General features: G+C 44.3%; 1 protein-coding gene across 7 annotated transcripts in view; it reads right to left on the bottom strand.

The window, feature by feature from the left end:
- Window positions 1-12325: 12325 nt before the first annotated feature.
- Window positions 12326-23095, bottom strand: part of PBLD (phenazine biosynthesis like protein domain containing) — a 39512-nt gene continuing 28742 nt past the window's right edge. For 6 of the 7 annotated variants that reach the window (XM_057530370.1, XM_007167799.2, XM_057530369.1 and 3 more), the window contains 6 exons: window positions 21836-21945; window positions 21594-21623; window positions 19042-19130; window positions 18626-18804; window positions 16486-16548; window positions 14237-15051 (listed from right to left, as the gene is read on the bottom strand). In XM_057530370.1, the coding sequence (XP_057386353.1) occupies window positions 14939-15051; window positions 16486-16548; window positions 18626-18804; window positions 19042-19130; window positions 21594-21623; window positions 21836-21945 (584 nt within the window). In that variant the 3' untranslated portion in view covers window positions 14237-14938. Of the gene's footprint in view, window positions 12414-14236; window positions 15052-16485; window positions 16549-18625; window positions 18805-19041; window positions 19131-21593; window positions 21624-21835; window positions 21946-23095 lie in introns of those variants that run through there. The other variant, XR_009005584.1, reaches the window with a different exon arrangement.

Here is a 23095-nt window from a genome sequence, read left to right as displayed (position 1 = left end):
CATTAAGTCCTTATATATATATATATATATATTTTAATATTTATTTATTTGGCTGCGCCGGGTCTTAGTTGCAGCATGCAAGATCTTAGTTCCCTGACCAGGGATCGAACCCGGGCCCCCTGCATTGGGAGCACGGAGTCTTAACTGCTGGACCACCAGGGAAGACGCAAGTCCTTATATTTTAGAGATACATACTGAAATAGTCACAAATGAAATTATATAATGTGTGGGATTTGCTTCAAAATAATCTAGGACAAAGGGAAATGGGTGGAAGTATAGGTAAAACAAAATTGCCTATGAGTTAATAGTTGTTGAAGCTGAGTGATGGAGATATTATGGTTCATTATAACTGGCCTGGAAACAGGGACATAATTCAGGAATTCCCTGGAGGTCCAGTGGTTAGGACTCAGCACTTCCACTGTGCATGGGGCACAGGTTTGATACCTGGTCTGGGAACTAAAATCCCACATGCCACCCTGGGGGCCAAAAAAAAAAAAAAAGAAATGGGGACATAACGTAACAGTAGCAGTGTGTGTCTTCAGGTTTCAGGTGCTGGTGGACAGCATCAGTGCCTTGGGGTCAAGGAGGTGACCCAGTTCAATCAAACCACCAAGTCTGCTTCTGAAGCTGATCCAACTCTTTTCTGGTTTTATCCAAGACCTGCCTGGAGACCCACCTAACTGCTTCCCCCTGGTCTGATTCCAGTCCCTTTACCGTGTGGGGAGGAGAGGAAGAGTGGGAGACTTAGAGAAACAAATGGAAGGCACTAGAGTCCTCAAGCAGGGAGCTCCGTAAGAGAAGGCTCTAACTGCTAACTTATGACGTGGAAACATGAAAATTCTGGGAAGCTGGCAGAAGTTTTGGTGAATTATGTGAAGTCTAATAAGCTAAAGCAAGACCACGGATGCTCCAAGTGGCTCCTGCAGAAGTGAGGATGGGTTGTGCTGAGGGCGGCTATCTGGGTGGCGGCTGGTCATGTCCACAGGGGGAGGATGCACTCCATGGCCAGAAAAGAACAGGAATTGAACTGGCCCTAAGAGGGATTCGTGTCTTTAGCTTTGTTACAAAGTTACCCACCCCTTGGTGACATCGTATGAAAATCTCCCTATTTGAGGGAGCTAGGAGGGAGACTTTGATCTCTTGCTCAGGGATTTTGCCCAGCTTCAAAGATGTCACTGATAAATGGACCCAACCTCACATTTGGATCCTCAGAGCAAGCCCTTTGCAGAAGATGAGACCAGAGCCTTCCTAGTCTGAATCAGTGCCCGAATGTGGATTAGAAGCGTGGATCCTATGGAAGAAGCCATTTCCAGTAATAACTGTAAGAAACCCATGGCTTGCTTCACTGGATGATTCACACAGCCGAGGCTGTTTCAATTCATCACTGAAGGTAATGTTATAATTCATTTTTTAAAAATGTACTTAGCTGTACACGTTTGTGCAGCTTAGATGAGCCTGGGGCCTTTTTTTCAGAGATTTTAGCACTTGCAAAATTAACGCTACAGTGTCACCTATACTTGAGGAAGCGCACTTGGTCATTTTGTGTAGGCACAAATTTAAATCCCAGGTTACCAGACATAGATGTAAATCGCTTAGCCAAAGAACAGATCCAGCTGGCTAACCATCTGGCACATGCATCTCCATGCAGCCTTATAGCTCTTGTGGCTGAAGATGCCTTTTGTGGGGGAAATTTTATGTTATGATGATATTCTCAAGGTTGGAGAACCCAAAGATGCTGGATTAAACCACTTGCAAACACCACAAACTTATGTACAAAACTTATCCCTCTCTGCTTTTTTTTTTTTTTTTTAAGTTTTCAGTAGGTAACATCACTTAAGGTTCTTGCAGAAGAAAAAAAGAAAATGGAACCAGTCTTTAAGCAAAAAAGGAGATATGGAACGATATGAGGAGTAGCTCACTAAATCAAAGGAAACTTAAACAACCCATTCTCTGGCAGGACGTGAATGAAGGTGACCTGGGACCCTAGCAGCCATTGCTCTTGGCCCTGGAGCATTATCATGAGATGACTCTGCTCCAACTTGCTTGTCCATTCCAGTCAAGTTTTCAAATACCCGGGAGAGAGAAATGGACTGGCCAGCTTGTCAGGCATCTCTAGCTATGGCTAGGAAACAGTCACATGGTCACTGGGGGGCTGGTTGTGAGCTAGAAGCCACTGCAGTTTGTGTCTGTTAGAGAAAGGGGGACCCTTTCATCCTGCCCCAATGATGGGGATCCAGCAGAAACTGTAGATAAAGAAAAAAAGTAATCAGGCATCTCATGGAAACTGAGATTCTGGCTATAACACAGTTCTCAGCCAACCACTGCTCTCTCTTCATCTGGGAGAAATGGCCCCTCTGCTCCTGTTCTCACCCAGCTCCACTCGGAAGCAGGGCTCCTCACCCCTGTTCCCTTGTTGTCTATTGCAATAAAATTGCCTCTGATGGAGGAGAGGAGAGCTTGGAGTACATGTGGCCAGGCAGGCCCATGCACCATCAGAGTGCCTGGCCCTGAAGAATGCAACCCCATCCTCAGCTACACAAAAGTTTTTCTCCCATGTGAGTAAGCACTTGATCTTGATCTCTCCACATCTCTCCTGGAAATCTTATCCAACTATCTCCTGGGAATGATCCACCTGAGAAACACAACAGAAGTCCTTGCCATGGCTGTTGCTGAGTTCCCTGGAGTTCTGGTTCTAATAGGACTGGGGACTGGCATGAAGTGCTTCTAAAGCAACAACCCATTCATTGCAGGGTGACTCAAAATATAGTGTTATGCCTGATCTTTATCTCTTTGTTGAAAAATAAGAAAGACTCATGAATGAGAACAAGGGAGAAATGAGCAAGTTAAAGAATTCACATACAACTTTAAGACTGTGGAGTTTGAGGGTAAAAAGTTAAAATTTAAGATTTTAAAACCTGCACTGCTCACTCAAGTCTTCTGTTCCTGCCTATTTTAACATGCCTATCTTGTTCATATTTGGCCGGAATTATCATTATCCTTATTGTCATTTTTAATACCCAAGATGTATTAAAAGTACATCCACGTACCAGACACTATACTAAACACTTTCACCATATTATCTTATTCCATCCTCTCAGCAGCCCAGTGAGGTGGGTACAATTATTATCCCCATTTTACAGATGAGGAATGTGAGGCCCAGAGAGGTTAAGAAACTTGCCCCAAGGTCCTTCTGCTGGTGAGTGATGGAAACTGAATTTGTCTGACCGCAGAACATAACTTCTTAACCACCATAAAATCGGAGTCGGGGGCTTCCCTGGTGGCGCAGTGGTTGAGAGTCTGCCTGCCGATGCGGGGGACACGGGTTCGAGCCCTGGTCTGGGAATATCCCACATGCCGCGGAGCAACTGGGCCCGTGAGCCAGAATTACTGAGCCTGCGCGTCTGGAGCCTGTGCTCCGCAACGAGAGAGGCCCGCGCACCGCGATGAAGAGTGGCCCCTGCTTGCCACAACTAGAGAAAGCCCTCGCACAGAAACGAAGACCCAACACAGCCATAAATAAATAAAAACTAAATAAATAAATTAAAAAAAAAATCGGAGTCGGAACATTGATAATGATTCAATATTGCCATAGGCAGAGGAACCCACATGTCTCCCTCAGGCTGTGGTAAAGCTTTGGGGGCTTACATGTACCGCATTTGTGGTCAGACCTTTAGGGAACTGTTGACCGAAACCACAGGCCTTGGCCAGGCCCACGTGCCTGAGTTGTCTCACATCAGGAGGTCCTGATAAGGAACATGGTGCTGCCTCGAAAGCTAACCGGGAGAATTCAGGAGGAGCCAAAAGAGGGAGGAGACGACCAACCTCCCAGAGTCCTTTGCTCTGGAACCCATCTTGGCTGAGAGATGCTCGTGCCACCAGGAAGGACCCTGAGTCAAGACTATGGTCCAAGCAAGATGACTGGCCAGAGACAACCCGGAAACTAACCCCATTATCATAATCCCTGAGACTACGACCATGTAGAAGAGCAGTTCTCCTGGGTTCCCCTACCCTGCTGCTCTCTGTCCAGGCGCCCCTTTTCCAATAAAGTCTCTTGCGTTGTCAGCTCACGTGTCTCCTTGGACAATTCATTTCGGAGTGTTAGACAACAGCCCCCTCTCGGGCCCTGGAAGGGTTCCCCCTTCCTGTCACAAGACCTCCAGGTCTTGGATAAATCGTGGCCTGACAGCCAGGCCCCAACACTAGCCTCTAGTAAACAGATTCTTTAATTTTGCTTATCGATGGGCAGTGAAGACATCAGACTCCATTGGAGCAATCCTGGGAGGATGCTCTGAGCTCTGCCCTGCCCATTAGGAGCTGTAAGTTTGTGCAAACAACCATGAAATTAACCCCACCCGGGGAGGGGACATTGATTTCCAATTGGCATAGTTCACCAGATGCTGTTTGGTCTAAGAATTGCTTGACCTCTACTAGTGACGCCACCTGCCCTTGGCTTTGCAGGGAGTGTTCCCAGCAGGGAAGGCCACTGCACTCCTGCTTGCTGCTGGAACTTGGGCTGTAGGCGTGGCGGGCTCCCCATATGTTGCAGGGGAGAGGCCAGCCACGCCCCGGGGATGGATTCACCCTCTTATCCAACTCTGGGGCTAAAGCTACCCCCAAGAGATTACAGGCGCTCCCAGCCCCAACTAATTAAATAGGTGGCCTCCTGATGCTAAAAGGGAATGAGGGCGGAAAAACAGCCGGACCCAGAAACCACCGATGCGTGCCTAAACGGTCTCTAATGGGTCAGGGTGGTTCTATGCCTGAGACCTGGCGTTCGGTATAGTTTGTAGTTTTCAAATCTTATAGTTCAAAACGTGAGTCATAGAAGCTTTACACATTATTTAAAATAATATTTCCTATTAATGAGTATATCTTACAATTATTATTATTACACACCAATCCTTGTGTTAAAACATTGGAATAAAAGTAACTATTCAAAGACAATATTTTTTCTCATGGCACAACCTGCAGATGATTCTACTATATGATTCTACTATACAACACACACACACACACACACACACACACAAACACATAAAGAGGAGACTTCTGGATTCAAAGCTAAGTGTCTGCCTAAATTACTTAAATCTAAATGTTCATGCAATTATAAGTTTAGATGAAAACTAAAATCATGGTTTGGATTAAGGAAAGAAACCTTTAGAGTTTTTCAGGAGTTCAGCCCTCAAGAGAGTTATTATTAGTTGTTCTGCTTTCCACTCTGTTTTTGCTACAAATCGTTTAGAAGAGGATCTGAGATGCAAAGAGGAAGACAGTTGCAATAATAGGAAATTGGACTAAATTAAAATGATACTAAGTCACAGCACAACTTGGCCTCTTTGCCACCAACTTTTGACATTCTAATTAGGGTAAATGGTTATGCAAATCTAATCAGTCACTCATTTCTCCCCCAGCCAGAGCGCGTGTGATTGTTTAAGTGAGGACTGTTGATGGCATAATTAAAGCTCTCCTAAAAATTAACTGGGAATTGGAGGACAGCCTCCAAAGATGCCCTAATTTGTGGGCAGCCCAGCACAGCTGTCCTTTTGTCCAGCCTGCCACCAGGACGCCTCGAGTTTCCCCATCAATATAATAGAATGTGACACTCGAGGTGTTCTCAAGCCTCAGTCCAAAGGATGGAGTGGAAGACACAGACCGGCAGGAGTCTGCTGTACCCAGGGTTGCCTCCTGGGCATGTTCAGCTGAGAAAATGGGGTTTCAGGTGACCCCAAACACGAAACACAGAACACCTGGGTTTGGGGGGCATCTATGAAACATAATTAATTGGTTGTGAGTTGATAAACATTGAAGCTGCATGATGGGTGCAAGGGGTGGGGAGTGGCAGGGAAGAAAGCCAGGAGTAGTAACTATAGTATCAATATTTGCTTTGTTTTTGTGCATGCTTGAAATTGTCCACAATAAAAAAAAATTTTTTAATGTGTACAATACTGTTAATTAAACAAGGAGGCCGGGCTTCCCTGGTGGCGCAGTGGTTGACAATCTGCCTGCCAATGCAGGGGACACGGGTTCGAGCCCTGGTCTGGGAAGATCCCACATGCCGCGGAGCAACTAGGCCTGTGAACCACAACTACTGAGCCTGCGCGTCTGGAGCCTGTGCTCCCAACAAGAGAGGCCGCGATAGTGAGAGGCCCGCGCGCCGCGATGAATAGTGGCCCCCGCTAGCCACAACTAGAGAAAGCCCTCGCACAGAAACGAAGACCCAACACAGCCATAAATAAATAAATTAAATAAATAAATAAAATAAAAAATATAAACAAGGAGGCCTTTCAAAATAAATTTAAAAAATAAATAAACAAGGAGGTCATTAGACTCAGGTGGTTCTCATACTTAGCTACATAAGCAAACCAAAACCTAAGCCCATAAATGCCTCAAGGGTAAAAAGTCAAAACCTAAGGACAACCAAGCACAGACAGCCAACTAGGCTTTCCCAAACGATGTTTGAGCTTAGCCAATCAAATAATATCCTTGCTCTGCTTCAAAGTCTTCTCGATAATAAAGTCTTGCCCCAGCCCCTGTCAGTGAAGTGCTCCTAACCACTTCTGGTTTGGCACTGCCTGATTGGAATAGATGTTTGCTCAAATAAACTCTTAAAATTTTAAAATATGCCCCAGTTTATCTTTTTATTTTTAAATAAATTTATATATTTATTTTTGGCTGCATTGGGTCTTCGTTTCTGAACGTGGGCTTTCTCTAGTTGCGGCAAGCGGGGGCTACTCTTTGTTGCGGTGCACAGGCTTCTCATTGCCGTGGCTTCTCTTGTTACAGAGCACGGGCTCTAGGCGCACAAGCTTCAGTAGTTGTAGCACACGGGCTCAGTAGTTGTGGCTCGTGGGCTCTAGAGCACAGGCTCAGTAGTTGTGGCGCACGGGCTTTGTTGCTCCACGGCATGTGGTGTCTTCCCAGACCAGGGCTCGAACCCATGTCCCCTGCACTGGCAGGCGGATTCTTAACCACTGTGCCACCAGGGGAGCCCCTAGTTTATCTTTTAACACTACCAAGAAATAACATTGACCATGAGGAGTAAGTTCTTAGTAGCAAAAGTCAACTTATGGTTATCCTCTTAAAGGAGGAGAGTCATAGAGCACCTACTGGTTAACATGAGTATGCTGTTCTATTACTTCTTATCACATTAACAACACACCCCCACATCCCACCCTGACTCTTCCCAGTTAGGCCCCAGCTTGGAATGAAGAGCAAAGACTGAGGAGAGACCAGGAGAGAAATGGGTCCAGGTAAGAGACAGAAGAGGGGAAACCAGCTGAGAGGGTGAGAAGAGTGAGATCCCCAGGTATCCATCCAGAGGATAATTGAGAGTTGACTATGAATTAATTCTATGTTGTTGTTGGGCTGCACCCTGCAGGCTTGCAAGCCCTGTACTTGCCCAGCTTCAAGAAAGCCTAGAGTCAGCAGCAGAGACATCTATGGTTTGATGGATAGTGGAGCTTACATGTCTGAAGCAAGGTCCTGGAGCAAGCCCCCACTGTGTGCGGTGGCTGGCGGGCAAGATGGCAGCAGTCTTGGCTCCTGGGCGGTGGGGCGGGGGAGGGGAAGAGAGATCAGGTTGGCTCATTGGTTACCAGGGAAACTAGCAGAAGGGCACGCCCCTCACCGCCCCTTTGAGAAGCTATCAGGTAAAGATGGTCAGATCTAAAGATTAGAACAATTACTAGCTGGGGTCTGGCGCAAGTACATACATAGGAAGGTCAGTCATGGGAGTAGGTATAGGTGAAGCAGGCACTGGTCGAGGGGATGAACAGACAGCAAAAGAACAGACACCTTGAGTGGCCTGGGTGGCCTAACCATACAGTAATAAAAAACCAGTACAATCCCATTTGACTTAAAAATAACTTAAGTAAACACTGCTAAATTTAAAAACTAAAAAGTGGGGCTTCCCTGGTGGCGCAGTGGATGAGAATCTGCCTGCTAATGCAGGGGACACGGGTTTGCGCCCTGGTCTGGGAAGATCCCACATGCCGCGGAGCAACTGGGCCCGTGCGCCACAATTACTGAGCCTGCGCGTCTGGAGCCTGTTCTCCGCAACAAGAGAGGCCGCGATAGTGAGAGGCCCGCGCACCGCGATGAAGAGTGGCCCCCGCTTGCCACAACTAGAGAAAGCCCTCGCACAGAAACGAAGACCCAACACAGCTATAAATAAATAAATAAATAAATAAATAAATAAATAAATAAATAAATAAAGTACCTATTAATTAAAAAAAAAGTTGACTTAATTAAAAAAAAAACAAACAAACAAACAAAAAAAACTAAAAAGTACCTGATAGTCAAGGGGCAGATTCTCTCATGTTTGACAAGCTCCCCTGGCAGCCATGAGTTAAGATGCAATGGGGAAAGAAGTTGGTAGTTTCAGTCCTGTGGGTGGAGGTTTTTTAAAGATGGGAGCCCCTTGGCTACAGGAATCACAATGCCAGATAGCTGCAGGCCTTGGAAATCACCTATCTTCCCCAGTGCAGAATGATGCTTTTTCTTTCTTTTAGAATTATCCACGTCTAGGGTGACAGTAATTAATGAGCTAGTAAAAAGCCTCCCCAGTCAGGCTGTGCCCAGGATTTCCTAGCTTTGTTAGGAAAACTTGAGAGAACCAGTGTGGACTAATTAATTGGTCTTCAGGTAGTAACTAAATCAAAGGTGTCTTGGGTACCCTGGGAAACCAGAGTCTCCTCCTTCTTGAGAATCAATCAGCTTAAGATTGATGAAGGGCTGCTAAGGTCAGGCTTAGAAACACAAAACCATCTGCCAATTCTCTAGGGCTGGTACTTGCAGTAGAGCAATTTTAGAAGAACAGGTGTTCACTTTTAACTTACCTTTTCTTTTCTTTTTTGCTGAAATCATGACTTTAGCTATGAAGAGCCTCCAGTTGGTTGATGAAATTCACAAACGGTCTACTGTAACTTAAAATAACCTGGCCCAAAGGTATTGTGATAACCTCAACGGTTCTTGCACAAAGTCATAAACCACTCATCCCGGGACTTCCCTGGTGGTCCAGTGGTTAAGACTCCGTGCTCCTAATGCAGGGGGCCTGGGCTTGATCCCTGGTCAGGGAACTAGATCCCACACGCCGCAACTAAGAGCCTGCATACCGCAACTAAAAAGATCCCGCACGCCAAAACGAAGATCCCGCGTGTGGCCAATAAGACCCGGCGCAGCCAAATATATAAATATTAAAAAAAACCCAAAACACTCATCCCCAACAATGGCCACTCTGGCCTCTCTGGAAGAATTTGGCAGCATCAGAAAACAGTAACTACAAGGCATTGCCCCAGAACGGCTGGCATTGCCCCAGAACGGCTGCCATAGACTGAAAGTTTGTGTGTCCCCAAAATTCATATGTTGAAACTGAATCCCCAGTGTGATGGTACGTGGAGGTGGGGCCTTTGGGAAGTGCTTAGGTCATGAGGGTGGAGCCCTCATGAATCAGATTAGTGCCCTTATAAAAACAAGACACCCCAGAGAGATCCCCTGCCGCTTCCACCATGTGAGGACACGACAAGAAGATTGCCATCTATGAACCAGGAAGCAGCCTCTCAACAGACATCAAATCTGCCACTGCCTTGATCTTGGACTGCTACCTTCCAGAACCATGAGATATAAATGTTTATTGTTTATAAGCCACCTAGTCTATGGTATTTTTGTTATAGCAGCCCAAACAGATGAAGGTAAAGACTAAGCCAAGGAACACTGTTTCACTCTGAGTGTGGAACAGATCCAGTCTGGTCCATCTCCTTTGCAGAGTAGGCTTGAGAGCCCACAAAGTCCATAAAAGAAATGTTTCTGGTTCCTTGAAAGTATCTTCAGTAGGCTAAGAACATTTTCATAAGTTTTTGATGATGACCTATAAACACATCCATATGTTTGTTGATGATGGCTCAATGACTATATTTGTTGTTCCTCTATTTAAAAAAAAAAAAAGATTCAGGGTTAACACCAAGTTTTCTTCTTTTAAATGGAGGTATTTCTTGTTCTTGCTAACCATTTATGTCTCAAATTTCCCGAGAATATGGGAAATTCCCCAAAACACTCTTGTGGTAGATCGTATTTTTCCAAAGATTGCTGCAGTCAAATATACCCCATCTCATATGCTTTTATTACAATGTGACATTAACAATCCTCCATTAAGAGGTGGGATTTGTGTCCCTGCCCCATGAGCCTGGACAGACCTTCATAAATGCCTCAACCAATAGAATGCGGCAGAAGTAAAATCATGTGACTTCCTGGTGTCATAAAAGGTGAGACAGCTTCCACTTGGCTTTTTTGGGGCCTTGGGAGCCAAGTCTACATGGAGGAAGTCCAGCTCTCCTAAACCCACCATGCTGGAAACATCACGTGGAGAGATTATGTAGAGATAAATGTGTTCAAGGAGGCCTAACTGGGGACATCCCTGGTGGCGCAGTGGTTAAGATTCCGCACTCCCCATGCAGGGGGCCTGGTCAGGGAACTAGATCCCACATGCCTGCTGCAACTAAGAGTTTGCATGCCACAACTAAGGAGCATATGTGCCGCAACTAAGGAGCTAGCAAGCCACAACTAAGGAGCCCGCCAGCCGCAACCAAGACCCGGCACAACCAAATAAATAAATAAAATAAAATAAAATAAAATAAAATAAAAAAAGGAGGCCTTACTGTTCCAGCTCTCAGCTGTTTCAACTCTCAGCTGTTTCAGCGTCCCCAACTCAGGCTCCAAATGTGTGTAAACAAGCCTTTGATGATCCCAGCCCTGCCTTTGAACCACCCCAGCTGATACCAGGTGGAGTAGAAACAAGCCTGCCCAATATGTCCCATGCAAATTCCTGGGGACCCACAGAATCTCCGAGCATACCTCTAAACTTGGGGGTAACATTATACAGGACAGTAAGCAAAGCAACCCTCTAGGGATATTCCTTGAAGTATAGCAAGGGCACTAGATTTGTAATCACATAGCCTGGTTTTGAATCCAGATCTAATCATCTCACTAGCAGAGTAAACTTAAGCAAGTCAATTTCCTTTCTGAGCATTACTTTCCTCATCTATAAAACAAGGATAATAATGACTGCCTTAATATACATCAAAACATTGGGGAGACTATTTCCACACCTATGACACATAAAAGTTCATAATAAAGAAACTGGTAACAAAATGCAATCGAAAATAAGCAAAATACATGAATAGAGAGTTCAGAGAAGATAAAATATAAGTAGCAAGTTACCGTAACAAAAGATGTTTAACTTTCCTAATCAGGTAAATGCAAAGTAAGTAATACTAAGCTATCACTTATCAGATTAGCAAAATTCTGCTGGTGGGTTGTGGTGAAAAGGATACAGTGCTCTGGCAACATGAACAGCTACAGTCTCTTTTGGAAGGGTATCTGACAATAGCTACTAAAATGAAAAACACACACATTCCTCTTTTTTTTTTGCATGTGAGATCTTATTTCCCCCACCAGGGATCGAACCCATGCCGCCTGCATTGGAAGCGTGGAGTCTTAACCACTGGACTACCAGGGAGGTCCCCCAAAATACACACATTATTCAAACCAGAAATCTCTCTCTCTCAAGTCTATCCTAAAGAAATAAAAGTACCAGGACATAGGAAATAAAATAAAGTTGCTCTCTGCAGTACAGCTTCTAATGGTAAAGCATCTGGAAATAAAATCAAAGGTCTTCAATAGGAGACTGAGGGGGTAATTCCATGGTGGTCCAGTGGTTAAGACTCCGTGATTCCACTGCAGCGGGCACGGGTTTGATCCCTGGTCGGGGAAATAAGATATTGCATGCCGTGAGGCGTAGCCAAAAAAAAAAAAAAATAGGAGACTGAGGGGATTGATTGAGTAAATGGTGGAACAGCTAATAATGTTAGAACAAGCTAGAATGAGCTATAGTATGGATCTCTATAGTATAGGTCTCTAGCCACCTCTACAGTACTGCTTCCCTTGTTCAGGATCCACATTCCCAGGAGATGGTTTCTGATTTGGCTGAGCCCGAGTAGCATTCCTGCCCCCTGAGGTGCAGAGAGAGGTAGCACCTGGCCACCTTGGCTTCCTTGGAGGAAGTTGGCTAGTACCTCCTTGACTATTCACAATGATGCTGCATAACTCCAAACAAATAATCATAACAACAAAAAGTCAGGAAACGGCTTTAATCTATCTTGAGCTAAAAATTGAAAACAATTTTCCCATTCTTTAGCTATCCTTGAGTTTACCTGATGCCCCTTCAGCTGGACAGTCTCATTTCTATCTCTGCTCCAATAGTACAAGGCTGTGACTCCTCTTATTGTGATTCAATACACAGGGTGTTCATGGTCTCCAAGAGTTCAGTCTCGCACTCACCTGATGCTCTCTGACACGAAGGACTGGTTTGTGGTTTTGACTGTCTCTGCTGTAAGTCCCATCCCATCAATCAATGGTCTCTGTTCAGCAAAAGCCATTTTGCATGTGTATAAAAGAGAAAATAGGCTTGAACAATCTTCCCCTTTACTAGAATCTCACTAGAGTGTTACATACTTTTTGATATAGGGATCAACCCCTGCTGGGAAAGATTACAATATTAACTTGCAGTGAATGATTAACATTGCCAAGCCAACTCCCTAATATTGCATAAAATAAAATGTTTTGGCTCCCCTAAAAATCAGGGTTTCTTATTCTTGCAGGTCTCAGCAACCCAACTTGTTTTGCATATGGTTGCATGTTTAATTAGTGATCCTTCTGTAAGTGTCTGCAACTAGCACCATGATGATTAATAAAATAACTCCTTTAAAGCTCCATTTAGCTAGCAGAACTGCACAATCAGGTGTAATTAATTCATCATTAATAAATCATAGCTGATTAATCTGTATATTACCAACATTTTACTGAACAGCTCCCACCTGAGCACAGCTAATTTTTCTATGCTGAACAGAACTGGAAGCTAAGAGGGAAAAAAAAAAAAAAAACCCAGCTCCTCCAAAACTGCACTAAGCAGCAAGTATATTGGTATGGTCAAGGAGATTTTGAGATAATGCACATTTAAAGTTATTGAGCTACAAAGGCAATTATCACTTGGGAGGGAAGAAAACAGTGGCTGAATACTAGTGGTTCTCAAACTTAAGTGTACACCCGGATCACCTGGAGGGCTTGCTAAAAACCAGATTTCTGGTCTCCATCTCCAGAGCTTCTGATTCAGTGGGTCTGGGATGGGGCCTGAGAATTTGCTTTTCTAACAAGCTCCCAGGTGGTGCAGATGCTGCTTGTCTAGGAACCACACCTGGAGAACCATAGTTCTCCCTTTCTCATACCCTGGGGATGATTCACGATCGCCATGATTCCTATGTCCTTTCTATAGGTTTTAATAGTTTAAAAAACAACAATAAAAATAGCTTACAGGGGCTTCCCTGGTGGCGCAGTGGTTGAGAATCTGCCTGCCAATGCAGGGGACACGGGTGCGAGCCCTGGTCCGGGAAGATCCCACATGCCGCGGAGCAACTAGGCCTGTGAGCCACAATTACTGACCCTGCGCGTCTGGAGCCTGTGCTCCGCAACAAGAGACGCCGCGATAATGAGAGGCCCGCGCAACGCGATGAAGAATGGCCCCCACTTGCCACAACTAGAGAAAGCCCTCGCACAGAAACAAAGACCCAACACAGCCATAAATAAATAAATTAAAAAAAAAAGTAGCTTACAGTATTATTTATCCTTGTGTTTACATGCTATCTCTTCAACTGGATTGTTAAATAATTACTTTCTTTTATTTCTCTCAGCCCCCATAGTACCTAACTACTTTCAAGATGTAGAAACTCTAGACAAAACCCAGACATGCCATGTGCATTCACTTCTGAAGCCTTACTCATGCCCCAGTCTTTCGAAGCCCTGTCCTTCAACACTCCCCTGACTACGCCATAGCATTCAGTGTCTGCCATATGTAGACCCTAATCACAGACCAGTGCAAGTGCTCATTATCTTTTCATGAAAGGATGAGCCTGGTTTTCCCAGAGTCCCTTGAGAGCTCTATAAGCTTCCCCTCTAATCTCCTTTGCAGCCTGGCCCCCAGCTCTCCACCCCACCAGCTTCTAGCCCGGTGTCTTATACACAGGAGACAGCAAATTGCTTTTTACCAAGCATGTCAGACTGCTGAGCAGTAGATCTGACACATGGGCTGGGAATTCAGATCCCAGCTGGGCACCTAACTTGCAGAATACATGGGAGCCACAGCAAGGGGAATTCCCACCCCAAAAAGACCTTGGAAAGAGGCAAGATATTACTTTTCATGTTTAATTTTACTACCACTCTATCACACATACATTTTAAAAAATTTCTGGGCTTTTTAGTTATTTAGTTACATGTCCTGATTTTTAGTTATTAAGCATGAGTGTGTCCCAATGGAGAAAATAACTTTTTAGGTACATTAAAATTACTCCAATCTTACCCTCCACACGCGAACTCTTTTCACTTTTCTATCTTCATGATCCATCTTTGTCTATATAAATTCGTATTCTCCACAGACACAGCATAACATTGCTAACAGTTTATACTCTACTGTGATTTTCTTTCTTGGTATTGTATCATGAATTTTTTTTTTTATATTTCCTCATAGTTATTGGGTCTTTTCAATGGCTGCGAAATAGTCTGTCTGGTACACCTAAGCTTAAATGGTTTGATCTTACTCCCCATAAATTTGTTCCTCATTTTCTGCTTGGTGCTCATAATCAAAGGTGACAACATTATTCTTCATTATTGGTTACTTACATTTCAAATATACTCACAGGTAGAGCCAAAACTCCATTAGTTAACTAGTCAGGAAGCATTATTAAATTTCCATTAATATGTCTTTGTTGTTCTATGTCTAAGGTGAGGATTAAGTAGACTACTATGCAAACTTTATTCAAAGCAGCCCCTTACATTTCTTTCTACGCGGAAAATGCTTGGTAAGTCAAGATTGCAGCATCGCGCACAAGCGCATCTAGGCCGTCAGCATGCCCTCTAAAACAAGAGCAGCACCTCCCTTGATGTCAACTCGTCCATCAGGACGCAGGGAAATCTTCAATTCTCCTCCCCGGCTGGAACACTGAAAGGCTAAAGAAAACATAAAACGAGTCACAAATTAAGATCATTTTCACCCTTTTTAATTAACAGGACATAGTGAGAGACCACTTATTACAAGCTCTAGAATCCTCCTAGGTCAATTTAAAGAACACATCCCTTCAAACAAACAAAAACAAAATAAATGAACAAACCAAACACAAATACATAGACACAGAGAACAGAAGGTGGTTGTCAGAGGCGAAGGGTCAGGGAGGAGCAGGGAGATCAAAATGGGTAAAGGGGATCAACTGTACGGTGAAAGACGGAAAATAAGTTTTTGGTGGTGAGCACGTTGTAGGGTATATAGAAGCAGGAATACAATGTACATGTGAAACTTATATAATGTTATACATCAATGTTACCTTAATAAAAATCAATTAATCTTAAAAATTTTTTTAAATAGAATGCATTCCTTCATCTGTGCATGGTATTGCCCAGCCCACCCCATTCTCCTGAGGACTGAGAGACCACAGACGCAATTTGATCCACAAAATACACAGCTCTACCGCTTGGCTTCCTGAGCCACTTCCTCTATTACTTCCTGTAATGCCCCAGACATACCCCGCCCATAGCATCCTCCCTGGCTCTGTCTAGGAGTTAGCAAGCACATGTGAAAAGACAGAGGCTAGGACTAAAAGTCTAAGAAGATAAAGAGGGGTGCTCTTGGCCCTTCTGAAAAGGCCCCACCTTCCGAGGTCTGAATAGGACAAAGGGAGTTCTTTACTCATTGTGGTTAGCCAGCAACCACACTTGTCAGGCAACCACGAGGCAGAGCCTCAGGCTTCCTAAGCTTAGGGGAGTAATTAGGATCACCAAGGAAAGAGAACAGCCACCGTGCTATGTCCAAATCAGGGTCACAGAGGCTTAACCATCCCACTAAGCAAGAACCTCCATCCTTTAAAGTCAAACTCCTACTTTGATTGTGTAGCCTGTACCACATACAGACTACCAGCTACGTTGTTAGTACTAGCTGTGTAAATTCCACTGGCTGCCATTTATTTTCTCTGCCTCAGACAATATGTAGATCACTAGGAGACTTGGTTCCAAAGCAGTTTGTTTGATTTAATCTCATAACTAGCAATGGCAGTAAGGAACCTTGGTAATCATCCAGTCTCAACGTGTCACATTATAAATAACCTTTCTGGGCCAAAGTTATACAGCCAGTTAACTTTATTCAACAAACATTTATTGGGTACTTACTGTATTAGAAGTGTGTCCTTGTGCTGGGAGAGACAGAGGTGGAAGATGTTTGGGGTGGAGGATGTTTTGAGTAGAAGGTTCAGGGGGAAGGAATTCAAAACCTCTCGTTTTCACGTGGGTGATAGTTAACATTTTATTACATCTTCAAGTGGATAGTACATATGAGAAGGAATACTAGCTTCAAGTTAAGCAAATTTTTTAAAATTTGAGAAAGAGCTGTCCTACCGTGCATGGCTTTCTTCCCCAGTTGCTGGGACCAGTAGCTGCTGAGAACAGTATGTGCAGACCCTTAAAAGAAGTGAAAAGTTATGGTACAATCCCAAAGAAAACAGGGGCAACTCTGTGCTAAATTCATAAACAATCAACTATCCAGTTTGACTAAACCTTAGGTGACTTAGTCAGTATGTTGGCCATGGCCACAGCCAAGTGTGGAATTAAGGATGGAAATAGAAAGGAAGACATAGAATTTACGGATAACTCCTCCAAACGAGGTATCCGCTGTGTCTTATACTTTCTGAAGGCTGAATTAAACTGTAGCTTTTAATTCTTATCTTGTCTACCAGTTCATTGTCAGCCCATGGTAGAAACAAGGTCTTCACATAAATCTGTCTACATATTTCAAGGGAAAAATATCTCCTTCCTCTTAGGACACACATGAAAGAAAAGGTGGGAACTCTGACAAAAGGCTAAATTTCCCACCAAGTCAGCATTCACAGGTTTTTGGTGACAGAAGAACTTTCTTTTAATGAGGTATTTTTTCATATGATTGTGCCCTAGGTTTAGATCAGAGAATAGATATTAAAACGAAGAAACAAAATGTAAAGTAATAACTGACAGAAAAGTCTTTGGGAGAAAAAAGGATGGTTTGGAAAAGGTTTCTCCTTCAGGAAAACTTACTAATGTTTTGGGGGGTCCACATAGGGTGCCCAAGTATCCCGGTATGCCTGAGACTGTCCTGGTTTTAGCACTGAAGATCCTGTATGCTGAGAAGTCCCTCGGTCTCAAGCAAACTGAAACGGTTGCTCATCGCTGTCCTTCCCACTCTAGTAAAGCATTATTACAGGGGGAAAAACTTGCCCTCTGTGGTAATTAAAATCTTTGGGAAGCAGCTGTGCAAGTGTAAGTCCACTCAGAACTTCTTTTCTATTGGGGAGGGTTGAGTTGGACCAACAGTCGTTGGGCATTTTCCTGAGTCTTTAAAAGTGCTTGCTTGCTGAGCTTTGAATTTCACATATTTTGTTCCTCAGAGTAACTAAGTCAAGGCCCTGAAACCATCCCAGCCCCTGCCATCTGACCAGAACAGGAGGCTCGCAGTCTCTGCTCAGCCTCCTATTACCCTGGCCACTATCCCATCCACCAGCCTCCTCCATCCAGCATCCCCCCTTTTGCGGCTCAGCCCATTCTTCTCAAGGAGGATGAAAGTACGAGGCTTCACTTTCATCCCTCTGCTCCTGTCCGGTAGAAGATCCTGAATACCCACGTTCCTGAACCCATCCCATCCACCTTGTGGGCAGGTCAGGGAAATGAGGAGGGGAGGAAAAAACAAAACCACTATGCCTGTCCCAATTTCCCACCAGCAGTCCAGGGCTTGATCCTTCAAAAACCAAATCTTATCTAGATCAATGATCATGCAGGCTGGTTACTGAAAAGGACAAAAGGTTTTGGGAATGTAGTGGACATTGGCCACTGGATTTTGCAAATGGCAGCTCTAGAAGTGTTGGCTCAGGGAGTCAGTTTTGTTGTTATTATTAAAATACCTAATAGCTATTGGGCACTTACCATGTGCCAGGCACTGTGTTGGGCACTTAACATGCGTTGTGTTTACATAACCTATGAGGTATTATCCATATTTTATAGTGAGGGAACAAAAGCTTTGAAAAGTTAAGTCAGGACTTCCCTGGTGGTTCAGTGGTTCAGACTTCGCCTTCCAGTACGGGGGGTGCGGGTTCAATCCCCGGTCGAGGAGCTAAGATACCACAGGCCTCGCGGCCAAAAAAAAAAACTCCAAAACATAAAAATTGAAGCAATACTGTAACAAATTCAATAAAGACTTTTTAAAAAATGGTCCACATCAAAAAAAAATCTAAAAAAAAAAGTTGTCATTTGCCCAAGGTCAACGGCTAGGAAGCTAGGATGCAAACCCAGGCTGTCTGACACTAGTTTAACCCTGCTGTACTGCCTCCTTAACTCTGTGTTTTTCACATGAGACTTCAGTGGAGGGATGGGGGAGGGGCAGGTAGGGAAACAAAGGCAGCTCAGAAACCAAACAACCTGAAAGGTCACGTGGAGGGCACATAAACAGCTACTTGTTATCCTCCTCCCTCCCCCCTGTTTAGCCCTCTTCAGGACTCAAGTCAAAAAGTACCTGTTACGGGGTCTTCAGCCACACCAAACCATGGAGTGAAATATCTGGAGTAAAAGTCAAACGCTTGAGTCTGCCCATCAGGCTCTCCCTTGATGGTGAGAATGAGTCCTTTCACCTTCCCCGTGTTTTCCACTTGCGGCAGATTCTGTGTGTTCACTTTCAGGCTCTCCAGAAACGACCTTGTTCATAAACGGGATGGATCAGGACAAAGCCATTCAATAGACTACCCACTACCCAGACTCTGTAAAGCAGGCCAGGATGCAGCTTGCCAAATGGCTCACCAGGAGGGGAACAAAACTCTCTGGCTGTGTAAATCATGGTTTGATGGAACATGGCACAGCCAGACCAAGCCAGAGCTATAAATCTGGGTGCTCGGCCATCCCCAGGGTGCTGACGAAGCCAAAAATCTTGTTTACCTGTTGTAAGTATCACTGAGCCGGACCAGGAGCTTTCGGGTATCTGGGGAATAGCGGATGTCCTGAACCAGTGTGTCACCTATGGCAGTCTATGGAGACAGACCAAAACCTCCTCAGGAATTTATGAATTTGACCCATGTTTGGAGAGCAACCTCTCATGAGTGTCTGCTCTGTGCCAGGCACACCCAACATCTCCAATCCCAGGAGTTTCAGGTCAGTTTCGGGACTCAAGGTATTGCTCAAGAAAGCCAGTTTCCTGGCAGCCAGAGACCTTGATGAGGGTTGAGTTTACCCTCTGAGTTTAGCCAAAGATAGGCATTGTTCACACGTGTTACTACGTGCCTCAACACACAACTCCTTCAAGTGGGTATTTTCCCCACAGATAAGAAGATTCAGAGGCCCAAGGTCACACACACACACACACACACACACCTTGACCCAGGTCTGAGGGGCCCTGGAGTCAAAGCTCTGAATTACTACTGTCTACTATCTGTAGAGGTGGGGGCTTCATGCCTGCCTCTTGGAGGTGTTGTGAGGATTAAATGAAATAATATGTGGAGTTCCTGCAGCAGTAACTAGAAGCTTCCACATGGGAAGGACTCAGGGCCAGCAGTCTGATTGGAAGTGGGAACTAGGGCACTTGTCTCAATGCTGCTCTGCTTGGCAAGCTCCCTGTTCTCACGTAGACTGTATGCTACAGATCAAGAACGTAGCAACCTTTTCTAGAGATACCTTGATTCACCCTTTACTGGGCTGCACATAGCCTCGCTCATATCTAAGACACTGTATGTCTGTCTTGTCTTTGCTGGCTCGGGGTGCTGAGGGAGATTATGTGGGGACAAAAGCCCCTCCGAGTCATCCTGTGGCACCACCACCAGCTGCCGGCAGAACAGACAAGAGTTACATGGTAGTTGTCTGGTTGTCACTAGGTGGCTTCAGGTTCTCTAATCTTCTTTAGGGACTGAGGTGTTCTAGGTCCTATGGCCTAGACTCCCTCTGCCATGGGTGATGCCTGGAATGTCTGCCTCTGTGACCACTGCTGACCAATGTTCCCCTTCTCTAGAAATGGGAACTCCTACAGCCCGATCTCATCTGCTCTCCGGGGCCTCTCAGTCTCTCTGAAGGGTCATCCAGCCCTTCTCTGCATGGATTCTTATGTCAATTTGAAAGTTTAATTCTCAGCTGAGAATCTTATTGCCAGTTTCTAGGAACACAAAATGACAATACTCACAATAAATAACCCTTCATCATCCTCATTTTACAAATGCCGACCCTGAGGCTTAGAGAGATCAGGTTAAGTTCTTTCTACCACGAACAAGGTCTACCACTGTGAATATTTTCCATTTTCTTGCCAATACGCTTAAAGTAGTTCATTTATGAATTTGGCCTGTCTCCCAAAACTCAAGCCATAGGTAGAGCTGAGTGTAAAATCAGAATCCATGATACTTGCTTATACTCTGAAAACTTGAAGCAAAACACTGAAGAGATTACAAATGCTGAGTTGAAAATTCACTGAGAAATACCATAATACGCCATTTTGCAGAATCATTTTTTCTCATGGCTGCCCTTGGCCTGGTCCTGACCTGGGCCCTTCCTGCTCTACAAACTAAGCACCTGGCCATGCAGGGCTGCTCTGGCCTTCTGGAATCTCTGGGAGACAACTGTAGTGCCTGCTGCACTGGGTGGCAGTGAGAATTAAATGAGATAATACATTAAAACACTTAGTGCGTGGCACTGCACAGGGGAGACTCAAAAATGTTCGTTGTAATCATCGTCATCATCACCATCATCATCATCAAGCCCCATCCCCACACAGACCCTGTGAGGAGGCCGGTCTACGTATCTTGTCTTCTCTGTCGAGGTTCCCATGCTTTCCTGCTCTCTTCCATCAAAGCACAGCCCTGTCATCCCAGGCGTATTCTCCACTAAAGACATCAGGACACCGACAGCTGCCAGGCAGTTTCCACTCTTTTCTTTCACTCTCAGCCTGACACACGACAGTCTCCCCTCCCCCACCTTTCCACGGAGGCTAGGATAATGAAGAGTCAGGGAAAACTGGTCAACCTTCTCACTAAATAGATTCAATACTATTTTTCTTTTTTTTTTTTTTCTGGCTGTGTCGGGTCTTTGTTGCGGCATAAGGGCTTCTCTCCAGTTGTGGCACACGAGCTTCTCTCTAGTTGTGGCGTGTGGGTTTTCCCTCTCTAGTTGTGGCTCTCGGAGTCTGTAGTTTGCGCACTACGGCTCTCTCGTTGAGGCGCACGGGCTTAGTTGCCCCGAGGCATGTGGGATCTTTGTTCCCTAACCAGGGATCGAACACCCGTCCCCTGCATGGTAAGGTGGATTCTTTACCACTGGACCACCAGGGAAGTCCCTAGATTCAATATTAAAATTCAAATCTCAAATGCACAGTGCAGTATTCAACCAAGCTTAGAATGGAACACTTGTACTGGTAGAAGGCCTATGTGTTGAGATCAAATAGTACCGAATCTTTGTTCAAACGATAACAGATGATCAAATCACACGGCTCAGGTTTGATTCTTTTCACCAACCTTTATCAATTCCTCCACTTCATGGAAGTCCTAGATTGGGAAAAAAGACAAAACTACTGTAAAACAGGAAAGCTCTCAGTTTATGGCAATAATTAAAAAGAGCTGGGAATTCCCTGGCAGTCCAGTGGTTAGGACTCCATGCTCTCACTGCCGAGGGCCTGGTTCAATCCCTGGTCGGGGACCTAAGATCCCATAAGCCGTGCAGGGCAGCCAAAAGAAAAAAAAAATTTAAAAGAGCTGACCTGGGGATGGGCTGGATAAAGAGGCAGGTCCAGGACGATACCGTCCTCTTCTCTTCTGGCCTTTAGTTCCCCACTCAGAGTGACAAAGGTTAGGGTGCTATTCATGTTTTCTGGCCAAAAAAAGAATTCTATTTTGTCAACTAGAAAACTTTTTGAAAGGAATCAAGAAATAGGAAAATAAACATTGTTATATAGTTGCATGTCTGTTTTGATCACTGTTATGTAGTCTTAGATTCTCTGGCAGTGTTGTCCTTTCCAGTAAAGGGGTCCCAGGTTTGGGTTACTGGGGTCCTAAGTGCAGAAAACTCTCACTGGATTCTAACTTGAGAACCAAGAACATAACTGATTGGACTTGACATCATGCTGTGCCTTTGAAAAAATTATTTAATCTCCTTAAACCTCAATTTCCTCATTAATAAAATGGGGTAATAATTAAAACTATACTAATTTCATTTTACCAATAAATTGGGGGTAATAATTAAACATAGCTCATAGGGATGCTATAATGTTTTCTAATGCAGATTTTTAACTATCCCCCTATAATACTATAGAGTTATAAACTCTACTAGTTTAAGATAAGCCAAAGGGATGACAAATAGAACATACAGGTTATGTACAACAGTCTGAGACGAACAAATCAAGCTTACCATAAACAAACCAAACTATACATAAAATCTTGATTTAAAGATTAGATCACCAACACTGATATAATATCCCTTCACGTTACTGATACAACTTGGGCCACTTATCTCAGTGTGGGTAACATTTTTAGTGAAAACAAAGATTTGTGACTTAATTCTTTTCTCTTTCCTAATATTTCTGTAATACTTAACCATATCTCAAAGGTGAGGAAATTCAGCACTGCTGATTAACTTTCACAGAATAAAATTTACATTCTGAAACCCAAAGTTGAATTCTTCTCATTATAATTGGTGTAAGACATCATTATTTACAAAGCATTTTCTCATCGAACCTTAGGCCCACCCTGTGGAGGACTATCAGGCCTTTCTTTGGTGCTACCACTTTGCAGTTCAACTTCTCCCTGTGTTCAATTCTGCTTTCTTTACTCCCTTAACAATACTGATCTCAAGAACACTGCCCCCAATTCTTCTGGCATGCCAGTGTGTCTCAGAGTCTGCTTTCTGGGCAAACTTGACCTATTAACACCTTCCCTTATCAGCCCCATCTAAGTTACTCCCCCAGAGAACTTCTTTTTCCAACACCCTACTCCCCACAGTTACCCCTCTGTCATATCATCCT

This window comes from Balaenoptera acutorostrata, chromosome 16 (genome assembly GCF_949987535.1).
Source record: "Balaenoptera acutorostrata chromosome 16, mBalAcu1.1, whole genome shotgun sequence".
Lineage (NCBI taxonomy): Eukaryota > Metazoa > Chordata > Mammalia > Artiodactyla > Balaenopteridae > Balaenoptera > Balaenoptera acutorostrata.
The sequence above is the reverse complement of the archived record's forward strand: the minus strand, read 5'-3'. Positions and strand labels throughout refer to the sequence as shown.